The sequence below is a fragment of the Nicotiana tabacum genome, chromosome 1, assembly GCF_000715075.1.
Source record: "Nicotiana tabacum cultivar K326 chromosome 1, ASM71507v2, whole genome shotgun sequence".
Lineage (NCBI taxonomy): Eukaryota > Viridiplantae > Streptophyta > Magnoliopsida > Solanales > Solanaceae > Nicotiana > Nicotiana tabacum.
This window is the reverse complement of record NC_134080.1, coordinates 210,594,004-210,611,104: the sequence shown is the minus strand read 5'-3', so window position 1 is coordinate 210,611,104 and position 17,101 is coordinate 210,594,004. Positions and strand designations below refer to the sequence as shown.

At 35.6% G+C, this 17,101-nt stretch overlaps 1 protein-coding gene across 1 annotated transcript; it reads left to right on the top strand.

Annotated features, from left to right (window-relative positions):
• Positions 1 to 1,354: 1,354 nt before the first annotated feature.
• Positions 1,355 to 8,553, top strand: LOC107815438 (external alternative NAD(P)H-ubiquinone oxidoreductase B1, mitochondrial). The gene is made up of 10 exons (XM_016641018.2): positions 1,355 to 1,541; positions 3,972 to 4,245; positions 4,776 to 4,982; positions 5,059 to 5,309; positions 6,075 to 6,294; positions 6,469 to 6,573; positions 7,404 to 7,667; positions 7,758 to 7,879; positions 8,082 to 8,201; positions 8,297 to 8,553. The coding sequence occupies exons 1-10, from the start codon at positions 1,462 to 1,464 to the stop codon at positions 8,382 to 8,384; spliced, it is 1,731 nt and encodes a 576-aa protein (XP_016496504.2). The 5' UTR covers positions 1,355 to 1,461; the 3' UTR covers positions 8,385 to 8,553.
• Positions 8,554 to 17,101: the final 8,548 nt, after the last annotated feature.

Sequence of the window (17,101 nt, the reverse complement as noted above, 5' to 3'; positions counted from 1 at the left end):
ATATGTTTGTCAGAAAATTTGTGTCTTTTACAATAATAATAGAGCTCACTATTTATAGTTGCACTTAGGGAACAAGGTCCTATGATCAAGCCCCTCTCTAATGACAATTATGCGGGCCATTGAAGAATGTGTAACGGTAGGCAGTGAATGTCATATTCTTTACAGCAGGCCACATACTTAATGTTGTAGAATATTCTCCATTAAATGCTACCGGGTGGCAGACATTTATTTCACCTTTATGAGCATCTTCCTCTCCGGTATCAAACGAGATCGTTGCCTTCGGATCCGACTACCTTCTGTCTTCGGCTCCATGTGTCACTTTCTCATGCGATCATTTAATATAACATATTTTACCTTATACAGGGTATTATCACTTTTAGCCCGCGCCAGAAGCTATTTACATCTAGTAGCAAAAAAATGTATAAATCTTGTATGTGTGTGTGTGTGTATATATATATATATATATATATTCGACTATTATTTTTACAATAGTTATACAGTGTCATTTTTCCATTTGTTTTGTTAGGAAAATTTAGGGCCTGTTTGGCCATAAAAAAGATTCTTTTTTTGCGATATATTTTTCACTTTCTTTCGAAATTAGTGTTTGGCCATGAAAGTTTTGATTTTGACTTGAAGATGAATTTTGAATTTTTTCAAAAATTTAAGAGCCCGTTAGGACATAAGAATTTTTTTACTTTTTTTTTGAAAAGTTTTCATTTTTTTTCAAAATCAGTGTTTGACCATAAAATTTACAATTTTCAATTTTCACTTGAAGATGAATTTTAGAATTTTTCGAAAATTTGAAAAACTTCGAAAAGATGTTTCTCAAAATTTTCACTTAGACCACTCACAAAACTTCAAAAATAACCCAAAATTATATTCATATCCAAATACAACTCTAATTTCAAATACCATTTTCACTTTAAAAAAGTTCTCTTTTTTTTGGAATTTTATAATTCTTATGTCCAAACTTCCACTATAAAATTCCAAAAACTTATTTTCCAAAATTTTCACTTCACATCACTAACAAAAAATTAGAAGCAACCCAAAATTATATTAATATTCAAACACAACTCTAATTTTCAAATACCATTTTAACTTAAACTTTTTTTCCACTTTTTTTCCCGAAATTTTACCATTCTTAAGTGAACTCGCGGTTAGGCACAATAAATCATGCATGTCCCAACTGAAATGTTAAAATGTTTATATTCACGTAATTATTACTTATGACCTATGTAGACTGGGATATTACCAATTTTCAAATCCTTGGACCAATAAAGAGTTGCCACGTTTCTTGTAATCAGACAGACTTGTCAGAAAACCCCATTAAAGCCTACTCCCTTTTCACATTCCTTGTTTCATTACTTACTTCATTTGATCCATAGCGTAAAGCTGATTTGCTACAAAATACTGAGAAAGTTTTAAATCTTAAACAATTTGGTAAGAGGAAAAGAAAAGAAGATGAGCGGTTTCACATATCTAAGCAGAGCTCTTCGTAGCCATTCTTCTTACTCTAAACTTCTGCTTCTCTCTTCTGTCAGGTAATTTTGCTTCATTTCATTTTATTTTTTTTTAATTTATGAAAATGCTTGCTGATTTATCACTTGCTTCTTTCTATTTTGTGTAATACTACTCAATGTTGTTCTCTATATTTTTGATTTTGTACTAAACGGAGAATTTCTGAAATTCCTTTTGCCACTTGATTGAGAAGATATTTACCCTCTTTTTCCACCTTGCTTTGAAGTTTTTCTTACTAGTTGGAAAGCCCTATACTCTTAGATCCAAAGAAGCTAATGAAAGGATAAAGACGGTTCTTTTCAAGTTTAAGTATCAAACCAATTAGGGAAATTACAGGATATGATGAGCATTTTGACAGTTTCTTCTTTTAGAAAGGAGATATTTTTGAAATCTCAATGTGAATTTGGGTAGATATTACTCCTCCGTTTCAATTTAGGTAATGTAGTTTTACTTGACACAAAGTTTAAGAGAAAAAAAAGAAAAGACTTTTGAAACATATCGTCCTAAAAACTTAAGGAACAAAAGCTTGGGACCATGACATATTCCTGGCAATAAAAGCTTATCATTAAGGGTGGAGTGGGTAAATGAAAAGTTTGAAGCTAAATTATTTTCAAAATATAAAAATGTGTTATTCTTTTTGAAATGGACTAATAAGGGAAGTGTCATTTAAATTGAAACAGAAGGAGTGCTTGTTTAGCTGTGTATAACTAGTCTCTCTGTATGCACATTGCACCAGTATCCCGTATACATGGACTATAAATTTCAGAAAATCACATAAATAGTAGTACTACTTATTGAGTTATAAAATCAAAATGAAAGAGAAAATTATAAGTTCTTGAAAAATGATAAATGTTGATCCTATTTAGCTAGCTCAATAAAGGAAGAATTTCCCTGCCCTACAGATGTCCTCAGGTGCCTTATTATTATTCGATATATGAGTATTGTATTTGCTTTAGAAGCCTAGATTGAGTAGCACCGTAGCAATGTAGGGCTCAGAACCATGAAACTCAAGGGTTTTTTGAAGATAATTTACAGTAATGTCGAAAAGATTACTTACTCTGAACATGCAATCAAGCTCGACTGAATGCTTGACTAATTTTCATTTTGCTATTCTTTAAGGTCTTGTTTAAGCAGGAAGATCAAAGAGTGGTCAAAGTTCGATAGTCAGAGAATCCACTTCCTTGAGATTTTTTGTGTTGTTTATAACTACCGAAGTTATCTGATTTTCTTTTTCTTTTGGGATTAATTAGCAGAATATACATGATATAAAGAAATTAAAGTTTTAATGTTGTAATAGTAATCTCTTCATCTCCTCTTCGATTATTTGAACTTGACATGCAATTGTTAAATGTCTTTTTATAAGTATTTCTAGAATCTAACTTTGAGTTAAAGAGTATAATAATGGTTGGTAACGGGAAAATCTATTCCTAATAGTATTTATTAGAATGTGTATTTATATTTTAGGACATAAAAGTTATCGAAGAAGTGTTTGTTTGAAGGATAAAAAAGGTGGTTTAGCTTTACATGGGCATTTTGGTCTATCAAAATTTTACTTTAGGTTTTTCCACTTTTACAATAGTAGATACATGTTCATTCCCCTAATCTAGTGATTTATCCAATTTGACCAATAAAAGAAAGTTAAACAAATGATTACATTACATCCAATTAGGTCTATGTATAAACAATAGTTGAATGTGTCAAGGTGACCATTTGTTGCTAAGAGTGCAAAAGCTGGTCAAAACAATGTGAAGTTGTATATAATAGTGTAAACTCTTGGAGATCATTCTTTTTAATTTTTTGGAGTATAGTTCAAACAAATCGGATGCTTCTATAAAATAAAAATTGTGTCCTGTGGATTTAAAAGTGGTAGTAGATTTTTTTATGAGCCATGCTTGATAAATGTCAACAAAACAATGGGTGATTTGCACAAATAGGACACTTCGGGTGTCACTCTTGATTTTTTGACTCCGCTTGCCCCATGGGGAGAACTTCAAATTTAGTAAGTGTTGCCCCTCACTTGCCCAATGGGCAACACTTTTGACTTTTGACCTTAAAGGTTTGCCCATGGGGCAAGCGGAGGTTAAAAATCAAGACCATCCGTTTTTAGGGTCGTTAGGGTCATTGGGTATAATTTCCTGCAAAACAATTTCATTTAAGAAGTTGGATGTGAACTGATTTGGCTTTGAAAACTTCTGTCTCTTGGCTAAAAGGTCATTATGGGTTTCTTACTTCATTCTTTGCGTTTCTTATAGTTCTAGATATATGCCACTTAAGTTGTATGAGGCGAGTTATGTTCATAGAATTCGAACAGTTCTAACCTACTAAACTATAATGACTAACTTGTGGCGTTGAAGTTTAGTGAATTAATGTTATGATTTGTTCTGAGACTGAATTTTTCTCCCATATTTGATAGAGGATTTTGCTACTTAATACTTTTCTACTGGTTGTTACAGTACGGGAGGTCTGTTGGTATATGCAGAATCGAACATAGAGGGCAGAAAACAAGTTGAAAATAATCAGTCAGTATCAGAGAAGAAGAGAGTAGTGGTGCTTGGAACAGGATGGGCTGGTACCAGCTTCCTAAAGGATCTTGATATTTCTTCCTATGATGTTCAAGTGGTTTCACCGCGAAACTATTTTGCATTTACACCACTTTTACCTAGTGTCACATGTGGAACAGTTGAGGCACGTAGCATCGTTGAGCCAGTTCGGAACATAATAAAGAAGGTAAGACAAGCTTTGATAAGGAACTTGTTTTGTATCTGGATCTCCGGTTTTTGTTTTCATGTCATTAGTAATTTTATGTTGTACTCACAAGATTTTGTATGACTGGCTGACTGCATAGCTTTGTCCACTGTTTCTTAGAAAGATTCATTTGCCCCTATACTCGCTTGGTTTTTGATCGTTTCGTTTTCGGTTATTCTAACCTGGTCTGAAGGAAGGGGAGCCTTGGAGCAACGGTAAAGTTGTCTCCATGTGTGGCCTACAGGTCATGAGTTCAAGCCGTGGAAGCAACCATTAATGCTTGCATTAGGGTAGACTGTCTACATCACACCCCTTGGAGTGCGGCCCTTCCTCGGACCCTACGTAAATGCGGGATGCTTTGTGCCGGGCTTCCCTAATCTTGTCTGAAGAATTTAACGTTTAGTATATGTTAAGTTTCTCCTAGATTTGTCCTTTTTTTTTTAATCAATTGTTGTTTTATTTGAAGATTTTTTTGCATCTTCCTGTTTAATTTTTGTTATTTGGTCTGGCAGAGAAGTGGAGAAATTCAATTTTGTGAAGCAGAATGTCTAAAGATTGATCCAGAAAACAACAAAGTATTTTGCCGTTCTGGCATCAATGATAATTTGGTGGGACATAATGATTTCTCCCTACAATATGACTATTTGGTTATAGCTGTAGGAGCTCAAGTAAATACTTTTAACACTCCGGGTGTCATGGAACATTGCCACTTTCTGAAGGTAGGATTCTCTTCCATATTTTCCATGAGGTGCTATATTTTCCTTGTCTAAAATGAATGAATCATGTCTCGTACAGGAAGTGGAAGATGCTCAAAGGATACGGAGGACTGTAATAGATTGTTTTGAGAAAGCTGTCATTCCTGGCCAAAGTGAAGAAGAGCGAAGGACCAACCTCCATTTTGTTATAGTTGGAGGGGGTCCAACCGGAGTGGAATTTGCTGCTGAGCTACACGACTTTGTTCATGAGGACTTAGTGAAAATATACCCTTCAGTTAAGGATTTTGTGAAGATAACACTTGTCCAATCTGGAGATCATATCCTGAATACGTAAGATGCACCGTTTCTATATTTACTTCTTCACTGCTTTTAATGTATGCCACGGCCTTTGCGTTGTCAATGTGATGTTGAAAGATTTTAGAGTAAGGAAGACACAGAGGTGTGAAGAGCGCTCAATCCCTTATGTGGGGTTGGATGTGGAAATGGGGTGGATGAAGCACAAAGGACAAACCTAGGCTTGATTCTAGTTGGGGTGACCTTCTATGAGGTGAGAAACTTGCAATTTGTGCTTAAAGCTACATGGCTCCACCTTGAAGATCTAGAATCTAGTGAAGGTTAAACAATTTCTTTAAACATATATCTATTAGTTAATAATTAACATCCTTGGTGACCGGACTTACCCGGAACCTGAGCTGGTAGGAAGAAGCAGGTACCCTGTAGAATTGTCGAGGTGTGCCAGCTCGCCTAGACACCGTTATCAGTAGGGGAAAGGAAGGGAGCCAGAAAATTTGAAGAGCAAGAGTATAAATATAGTGGAAGGGGGCTTTAGAGATCACATATTGGAAACTACAAAGCTTACTTAATTCACATAAGGTACATACAATAATTTCTTGCTTGCAACAACTGGACACACATGTGGCGTTTCATTCTTGGAGTTGCAAAATCCGAAAACGTTGTTGTTCCAGAAGGTTGTCATGGTAAATGGTTTGGACGGTGGGATCTATTGTTAGATCATAATTTTGCTACTCAATTAAGAGAACTTTAAGAACGAGATTGACTCAACAACTCCAAAATCATAATTTTGTTTCTTTGCAGATTTGATGAAAGAATAAGCTCATTTGCTGAACAGAAATTTCAAAGAGATGGAATTGAGGTTTTGACAGGTTGCCGCGTCATTAGTGTCTCTGATCATTCTATCAACACGAAAGTAAAATCTACAGGAGAACATGTTGAAGTACCCTACGGGATGGTTGTATGGTCAACTGGAGTTGGTACCCGCCCATTTGTGAAGGATTTTATGGAACAAATTGGCCAGGTATTTTGCACCCTGTTCCCTTTGACTAACTCTTTCAGGGGGTTTTCTTCACTAAATGCATACTTAAAACTTAATGCTTTTTGCATGCCATATTCGGAGATTAGAATTTTCTGACTGGCAAGCTCTGCAAGTTCAATCAATTATGGCCATGTAAATTTTTCCTTCCTCTTGCAGGGGAAAAGACGTGTTCTAGCAGCTGATGAATGGTTTCGAGTAAAGGGCTGCAGCAACGTGTACGCACTTGGTGATTGCGCCACTGTAGATCAACGTCAAGTAATGGTAAATAAACCTTTGTTCAAATTAACTGAAATATTTAATCAATTCCTCTGTTTCTTTTACTTTTACCTTGAGCCGGGGGTCTATCGGAAACAACCTCCATTTCCAACCAAGAGGTTGTGAGTTCGAGTATCCCCAAGAGTAAGGTGGGAAGTTCTTGGAGGGAAGGATGTCTGGGGTCTATTTGGAAACAACCTCTCTACCCCAGGGTAGGGGTAAGGTCTGCGTACACACTACCCTCCCCAGACCCCACTAAGTAGGATTATACTGGGTGGTTGTTGTTGTTGTTGACAGTTACATTCCATGTTTTAGGGTCCACATGGATAATAATGCGCGTTTGTTGTGCCCATGTATTTCCATATGGCTCAAGTGTTCCAAAAATGATTTTATGAGCTGGAGTGTTTCATTTCATAAATTTTTCAAAAAGTTGGATTTTTTGACATTCGTTCTAGAAAATGCAGTCGTAAATTTCAAGTTACTGAACTAGTCCCAACAACCTTAGAGAAGTATATCGTGATACAGCCAACAAGAGCCAATAGTAAGAATTATTTCCTTAGTTTTTAGTGCCCATTCCTTATAAATGTCAGATTGAGCCAGTAGTTTCTGCTCTCAGAGTTAATCAATTTAAACTTCTTGATGATGGTTAGAGTATTTGATATCTTAACAGTATTATTATGATGAATGGAAAAGAAACAACAGAAAATGAAATATGTGCTGCATGAGGATGATTATATCCCTTACTTTCTTCATAGTTACTTTTGTAAGAAACTAATCGTTTCTTGCCTTTATACCTTCCCTCTTTAAAGTTTCAAATGTGAAATTACGTGGTTTAGGAAGATATTTCAGTCATTTTTAAAGCTGCGGATAAGGATGATTCTGGAACTTTAACCATTGAGGAATTCCGAGATGTTTTGGAAGACATAATTATCCGTTATCCTCAAGTGGACTTGTATCTGAAGAGCAAACATTTGTTAGAGGCGACCGACTTACTCAGGGATTCAGAGGGAAATGAAAGTGAGGAAGTAGATATTGAAGGTTTTAAGTTAGCCCTTTCTCATGTTGATTCACAGATGAAGAGTCTACCTGCCACTGCTCAGGTACTTTTTCCGTAGTTTGGCTTTCATCCCCCTCTCTCGTTTCACTTCATGTTTTGCTTTAGCTTCATTTCTTATGTTTTCACATGCTAGGTTGCTGCTCAACAAGGTACATATCTTGCTAGATGCTTTAATCGCTGGGAGCAATGCAAAAGTAATCCTGAAGGCCCTCGTCGTTTCAAAGGTTCTGGCCGTCATGAATTTCTACCCTTCAGGTATAGCTTAACCTTTTTGGACATTTCTTTTCCTTACTTTGCTTGTTGCGTGTAAGCATACTGGGAAAACTAACTGCTGTTTTCTTGTTCCACTTCTATACACAGATCAATCCTCATTTACCATAAATTTCTTTATGGTTTCAACTGAGGCGTCAATCCTATCTCTAGGTGATCCTTGGCTTAACAATGTATTCCATTTCAGGTATCGCCATTTAGGGCAATTTGCTCCTTTAGGTGGGGAGCAAGCAGCAGCAGAACTTCCTGGAGACTGGGTTTCTATGGGTCATAGCACACAATGGTTATGGTACTCTATTTATGCGAGGTGAGAATTTGATAGATTTCTTGAATATGACTTGCTGCTTCTGATACTACATTGGTTATATATTTTCTTGCTTCTGCATTTTATTTGCATTTCAGCAAGCAAGTTAGCTGGCGCACAAGGTATTTAGTGGTCGGTGATTGGGTGAGAAGATTCATTTTCGGGAGAGATTCAAGCCGAATTTGATGAGGTCAACCTCATATGCTTAGTGGCTTTTTTAATGTTTATGCTTCTATCCAGTTACAGTTCTAGCCGGACATGAAGTTGTGGTTTTCAAAGAATGTATATATCACTCGCCACTGAATCCATTTCCTGTCAGTTCCTGGAGAAATATATATACTATGAATGTTTCAAATTCATTGTGTGCAGTTGTGTTTCTAACTAGCAATTAACTGAGTTTTGAGGTTCCAATATGTTTTTAAAGCAGAAGCACTACATGCTATTGAATATCTTCTTTTTATGGCAACTCTAATTAGCAATTAACTGAGTTTTGAGGCTCCAATTTGCATTAGGGTAGGTTGTCTACGTCACACCCCTTGGTATGCAGCCTTTCCTTGAACCCTACGTAAATATGAGGATACTTTGTGCACCGAACTGCCCTTTCTGTTCCCCTTCAAAGAAAATAGATTACTTATTCCGAGTGCAACTTTAAGCTCGATTTTACAGCTATCGTTATGGGTGCTACTTGTAAAATTATCCGAGAATGATCTATATCCATATGTTCATTGTTAGCCAAAGCCTGTCCAGGCACCCGCCCCCTAACGTGATTTCGCCTATCTGATGGAAAAAATTTACCCACACTTGATATTTATACCAAATTAATGAACAAATGACATGCGTTTTTTACATGGTTAATTTATGTATATTTTCACTTCTATAGATTGCTTCACCACGATTAACTGATTTAGTATTGTGTTATATTTACTAGAATGTTCTCCTTGTTATAAAATAAAGACTATAAAGTAAAGACAAGTATAGAGAGAAACTGATATATTATTCGAATTCAAACTGATGTACATAATGAACTGAAATCTCTTCTATTTATAGAAGAAAGGAAGTTGTTGTGTAAGCTGCTACTATACCAAATATGGATAATCTTCTACTGAGAGCAATGTTTATCCATAACGGAGTACTGAAAGGATAAGCTTATTATACCCGATATGGATAATCTTCTACCGGGGGTAATGTTTATCCATAGCTGGGTACTGAAAGGATAAGCTTATTATACCCGGTATGGTTAATCTTCTACCGGGGGTAATGTTTATCCATAACTGGGTACTGAAAGGATAAACTTATTATACCCGGTATGGATAATCTTCTATCGGGGGTAATGTTTATCCATAACCGGGTATCGAAGTGATAAGCTTCTTCAGGAAGCTTATTTCCAATAGAGTACTTAAATAGATAAACATATTTACGGTGGAGTCCCATATGGATAAGCTTCTTCAGGAAGCTTATTTACAACGGAGTACTAAATGAACATCCATAATATAATATATTTATAACACTCCCCTTGGATGTTCATTAAAAGATAACGTGCCTCATTAAAACCTTACTAGGAAAAACCACGTGGGAAAAAATCCTAGTGAAGGAAAAAGAGTACACATATTTAGTAATACGCATTGCTGACTGCCTCATTAAAAACCTTATAAGGAAAACCCTGTGGGAAAAACCTTAGTAAGGAAAAAAGAGTACAACGCACATTGTACTCCCCCTGAAGAAAACCTTATTTCAAATATTTGAGTCTCCGCATTCGAATCTTGTATACCATATTCTCAAAAATTGATGTTGGTAAAGACAATCTGTTGGATTGTCACTTGAACTAATTTGATGCACACCAATGTCACAATTTTCCCGAAGATCATGTATGTAGAATAATTCTGGTGAAATGTTCTTCGTTCTATCTCCTTTTATAAATCCTCCCTTTAATAGTGCTATGCATGAAACATTGTCTCTGTATAATATTGTGGGTCTTTTATCACATTCCAACCCACATGTTTCTCGAATGAATCACTGATCTCAATCATATGCACTCCCTGCTTGTCGGTTTGAAATCTAGCTTTATGGGTATCGGATAAATAACCTGCATCTACATTACCAATACGATCTGCACCACTTTTGTTAGCATTAACAAGATAAATAAGTGCACCATCTACACCGAGATAGAGTATTTCAGGACCAGTGAGCTCCTCATCCTCTTTTAGAGATTGGAACGGATCCTTATTCACTTCAAGTGATTGAATATTCATTTGTGTACTTAATGGGCACACCTTGTCCATGTAAAAGTATTTTTAAGACCCTCTTGGTGTTCTTCCGGAGTTCCAATAAGATATATATCACCAACATAAACAACAAGTGTAACAAATTTTGATGATATTTTCTTTATAAAAATACATGGACAAATAACATAATTTATGTAACTTTCTTTCAGCAAATATTTACTGAGGCGATTATACCACACGCGCACAGATTGCTTTAAACCGTACAAAGATCTTTATAATTTGATCGAGTACATTTCTCAAGACTTTGAATTATATGCTTCGGGCATTTTCAATCCTTCAAGGATCTTCATATAGATTTAGCCAAATAAGTCATATAGGTTAAGACTTGTATCTAAATGGTATGACATCTTCAAGTGTCTGGACTGCTAGTCCGATCCTCACAATCTTTTACAATATTGTGCACTATATTGTATTAAATATGTCGTCGACGATCATTTTGTGTCAGTTCCGAAGCGACATAACTTGTGGAGATCTCATCACTTTCTTTATTTTCAGGTACCTGAACTTTTTCGGGAGTTTCATGAAATGTTATGTCGTGGGCTCTTCTAGAGCTTATTTCCTCCTCATTATGATCATTTTGATCATTAGCTCCTACTATTTTTCAAGGATTGTTACCTTTGGAACCGATTGGTCTACCACGCTTCATGCGTACAGTAAACTCTATCGTTCAGGGACTTTAATTTTAATAGGAGCATTTGCAGCTGAAATATGATATTTAATTTTGGATCAGCAAATGCTTCTGGCATTCGACTTGAATTATCTTCTAAGTGAGGATCATGATAATTCGATTCATATTTTTCAACAGTTTATTCCATCCCCCAAATGTTAGAAAAACTAACATATATCCCCAATCATCTTTGGGAAACATATCTTTGTGTATTATGGTAGAGAAATTAATCATATACCACACAACAAAAGATAGTAAAAATATTTGGTTTCTGATCCTAAACCAATTGTGAAGGGAGGACTTATCATATATTGTTGATCTGATGCATACAAATGCTGCTATATGCAATTTAGAAAATCTTAGACCAACACATGAAGCTTTGTTCTCATAAGCAATGGTTTAGCCATTAATAGGAGGTATTCAATGCTAAACCAGCTTGGATATAAACCAACATTATCAAGATGATCTGTCTTGATTTCATAATCTGAAAACCTATAAGTGGTTCATATGATAGGTGAACGGGCCCATATTCACCTTTTATATATTTCAGAATCAGGGGTCTTAGTCCCAACTTTATCTGGTATAATCAATTCATTATGAGAACAAACAACACATGAGAATTCCTGAAGAATCTTCTAGTTCTTTAGTATATGCTTATCTGAATTCTCAAATAGCTCATTTAAAAATGGCAAATGAAAACTTCAAGTTTATCATGTCATGTGTTATCTCTTAGTAAACTTCTTGGTTTACTATGGCATAAACTTTTGCTTTAGTAAACTTCTGGTTTACTGTGATACATGATATAGTACAAATTAAAGAATAAGGCGGGTAACTTCTCACATACATATTATTTTACCCCCTATGATTGTGGAAACATGAAGATTATCAATCTTCCAATCATTTGTAGTCTCAATATGATAGCCATTTGTATTAGTAAACTTCAGGTTTACTACAACATATGTTTTGACCATAATCATATAATATGAATGACATATTTGTATATAAGCTCTTCGAGAGCCTTCATTTATTATCCACAATCTAATATTTATCTGGCACTACTGGTGTCATGTATTCTTTAGGCAAACATTTAGCTCTTCAGGAGTTGTTGATACATTTTGTACTATCAAATATTGCTCAGACACTGCTGGTGTCATGAGAGAAAATCACAATCAAATAAACAATGTAAACCAATTGTTTAAGTACACGAAAACTCCTCTTCATAATATTTTTCCACTTCAGGAAGCAATTTCAATTGTGTTACTTCTTCAGGAGCAAATTTAAAATACGGAATATTGAGTATATATTCTCTCAATTATATTAACTCTTTTGGAGGTGAATTGTAATGTATTCACATCAAGAGCGCGTTCATATTTACCCGACTTATTAGTATTGTCATATTCACTTCAGGGAATGGATTAATATTATCAAAAGTTCTCATCCTTCAGGAAATCGAACATAATTATCTGAATGCGCATTAATCACATCAAATTGTGATGCTTCAACCTCTTTTAAAATATTTACTACTTCAGGAGCAAATCAAGGCGTGCATTTAATATAGAGAATATTTATGTAGCTTATTTTCAATTGTAACTATAGAAAGCCTAAATTATCATTTCTGGTGATCATAGACATATACCACTTATGGTGGTTAACAAAATATAATTACAATGAGATATATGAAATATAACTACTTCTGGTGGTTGTATATTTCTTGCAAACTCTGCTAGAGTTTAAGTTGATCTAATAATATTATCCACAATGACATAAATAAGATATATTATAGTAAACATCATTATCAAATCATAATTTTTTCTTTATGTACAACAATTACATAACCATACTATCTATTACAAACAACAAAAATTAAAATATTTACATTTCTATAGATTCACCACCGATTACATGACTTGTTTCTCCTTCTGGGAGTGCAAGGTAATCAGTTACATCCAAATGCATGAAGTCTAAATTATCTTCAGAAATAAAATTTGCTTCAGCATTTTTCTCTTTCTTTAGGGAGGCTTGATAAAGCTCAATCAGGTGCTTTGGCGTACGACAGGTACATGACCAGTGCCTTTTTTCTCCACATCTATAACATGCATTTTCTGCATTTGGTGCTTGCACCGCTTCATGCTTTTGTTCCTTCCTTTTCCACTGCTGGTGGTGAGGAGTGTTCTTTGGTGCATTATTATTACCATGATTAGAGTTTCTTTCCCGACCACGACCATGACCACGACTGGGGCCACGACCTTTTCCACGTTTAGCCTGGTGGAAGTTCGTCTCATTCACTTCGGGGAATGGACAAGAACCAGTAGGTCGACTTTCATGATTTTTCATTAATAGCCCATTATGTTGCTCAGCTATAAGAAGATGTGAGATAAGTTCAGAATATTTTTTAAATCTCATCTCTCGATATTGCTGCTGCAGGAGCATATTCGAGGCATGAAAAGTGGTGAAAGTTTTCTCCAACATATCATGATTAGTAATATTGTCACCACATAACTTCAATTGGGAAATAATTCTGAACATAGCAGAATTATACTCACTTATAGATTTAAAATCTTGTAGCCTTAGATGAGTCCAATCATATCGTGCATGTGGAAGAACGACCATCTTCAGGTGGTCATATCTATCTTTCAAATTATTCCACAGTATGACTGGATCTTTAACAATAAGATATTCCATTTTCAGGCCCTTATCAAGGTGATGACGTAGGAATATCATTGCTTTGGCACGGTCTTGGTTTGATGCCTGATTTTTGTCTTTGATGGTGTCTGCCAGACCCATCGCATCAAGATGAATTTGAGCATCAAGCACCCAAGACATGTAGCTTTTGCCCGATATATCCAGGGCTACAAATTCAAGTTTAGAAAAATTTGACATTATTTAGGAAAAGAAAGTTCTTACCTTAGATACTTTAAAAATATTTGCTCGAGATGGCAGAGTCTCGTGCTGATAACATGTTATAAAATAAAGACTATAAAGTAAAGACAAGTATAGAGAGAAACTGATATATTATTCGAATTCAAATTGATGTACATAATGAACTGAAATCTCTTCTATTTATAGAAGAAAAGAAGCTGTTGTGTAAGCTGCTGCTATACCAAATATGGATAATCTTCTACTGAGAGCAATGTTTATCCATAACGGAGTACTGAAAGGATAAGCTTATTATACCCGATATGGATAATCTTCTACCGGGGGTAATGTTTATCCATAGCTGGGTATTGAAAGGATAAGCTTATTATACCCGGTATGGATAATCTTCTACCGGGGGTAATGTTTATCCATAACCGGGTATCGAAGTGATAAGCTTCTTCAGGAAGCTTATTTCCAATAGTGTACTTAAATAGATAAACATATTTATGGTGGAGTCCCATATGGATAAGCTTCTTCAGGAAGCTTATTTACAACGGAGTACTAAATGAACATCCATAATATAATATATTTATAACAAGCCTTTCATTTTTGTTTACTTATGGATGAAATGAATAATGCATGCTTCCCTTGAGGTACACTTGTCTAATTTTCTTCTGTCCTTTCTAGTAGGTTCTGATAGATAAATTCTTGTTTTAGTTAGGGGCTAGGACTGAATTTATAGTCATTGAGTCTGATGAATATCTTTTTGTTTGGGGAGGTTGGATTTTCTTGAGGTCAATAATTCATTGTCACGAGTAATTCAGATTTGTTAGAAAGTCTATCATAGAAAATTTTAGCGCTTCTTATTATTGAGGACTTCATTTTTACGTGTTTGGCTCGTAAAAAATGTATCAAGCCCGAATGTTACGGATATATTGAAGACATAATTAAATAAAGGTAACACACTTCAGTATAATGAACAAATTATTTTTACTCAAATTTTATGATTCAATGTGTTTTATTTAATAGTATCCAAAGCCGCACCTAGCAATTACAAGCAGGCGAAGCTATGTGTGACCAATGGTGGTCAACTGAACACGTTTTGCTAAAAAATTATACTGTATAAAGGATAAGATATTACTTGTCAGTTGTTATTGATAAAAATTAGACTTTAAACACCCTTACATAGTATGCTGGCAAATTATATTCAAAATTTGAACACTTATATTGAATTTTGTGGCTTCGCCACTGATTCCAAGTCACCAAATTACACGAGCTAAATGTTGAAAATAGCAAGTATTAGAAAATGCGATTTCTTCTTTTTGCCAAATTACCCCCCCCCCCTTTCGTTTTCTTTTTTTTCCAGTTCGTTGTTGCTTCTTCTTCTTCTTCTTCACACTGCCCCCCTGCCCCCTCCCCTTAAAAAAAGGAAAAACAAGCCAATCCCTTACTAAAAGTGATTTCTGCTATCATAGACTTACTTTAGCCGGGTCAAGTTAGGCTAAAATTTGGGTCATAGCCCAACCTGTCCAACCCTTATCAAGAGTTAATTAATTTGTATTATTTTTTATGAATTATTCAATTATCAAATAATTTTTTTTCTTTTGTTATGGTCATATATAATATATTAAACCAAAAAATTATTTTAAAGATATTTTAGCAAAGTTACTTATGGATCAATTTGGATTAAAAATCAATGGGTTGAAATGAGTTGAGTCAAAATGAACTGAGTTCAACAAATGAGCGGGTCAATGATCAGCCCAACCTTAAGCTAGTTGGGCGGGTCAAATGAATTTGGGCTTAAATTGCCATCTACTCTGTTTGCATGAGTCCTATTATTTCTTTTAAAACAAAATAAATAGGGGCAAGGACAATAATACACCATTGGCATAACTTAATGACCCGACCATGACCCCAGCATGCTCCTAATTTTATTGTAAACTTTTTGGTTGCCGATTCAGTCTAATAAAAGTCTTTGGTTGAGTACCAAAAAATCATACTAATAACTATGGATTATTTTAGACTATAAGTTTTAAAAGCGATGTCTTCACTTCTTAAACTCCATACTATCACACAAATTGGAACGGTGGAGTATGATATAATCAAATGATACTATGTTCAGGTAAGAGGGGTGTATACGGGTAAAATCGGCTCATAGTACACCTCAGTCTCCGATAGGATTAACCGAGCTAAAGACATGAAGACGAGGGACCGGAACCGAAGCAGGGGTCTCATCGAGTCAGAGTTCGGAGGCATCACGCCCGCCCTCGAGAATAACGTGGTCATGATCCGGGATCGGTCCGAACCCTAAAAGACTCCAAAGAACATTGTCAAGAAATCAATCACGACCAACAGAAAGCCGAAATATCTGCGATCGGTCGGATATCACGGTGTGGATCTCGACACGTATTAATGAAGAATCGACAATCAATTAAACAGAAGATTTTTTGCCTTTTACGGAATTGTATCTAAAGTAGGATTCCTCTACTATATAAAAAGGGGGGAGGGGTCTGATAATTCATTAAGGACATTGTATCACATGAGGCAGGATTCATCCTCCTCATGTGGTTAACATAATTTATCGTTTATATTGAATTAATCTACGTATTCTTAAAACTCGTAAAAGAATTCTCCGCCTTGCTCCTAGTGTGTTCTTGCCTCCTTAGGTCGAATCTCTGGTATCCACGACGACTCTGTAGGTCTAAATTATGTCAAAAGTATGTCCCCCTCCTCAAAATAGCGTTTTTACATGTATTTATACCAAGTCGGGTCGGGCCCAGACGAAAATACCTTCTCCCGCACTAAATAGAACAATCACTCTGTAAAATTTGCACTACTGCGCCGCATGGAGCGACGCACCATGCGGGTGAGAAAGTTCAGATTGCTGATTCTGACAGGCCGTAGGAAATTTCCACAGACGCGGCGAACCGCGTGACAATCTATGCATCGCAGTATTGGGAATTCGCGAAAATGCAAAACATGAAAGTTGTATCCCTTTCAAATAGCTTTCCAACGATATACTGTGGAGCCAAAACGGAGTTCTGAACGAAGAGTTATGTGTATTTTACTAGACAATGCGCCGTATGCCCGCTCGATTC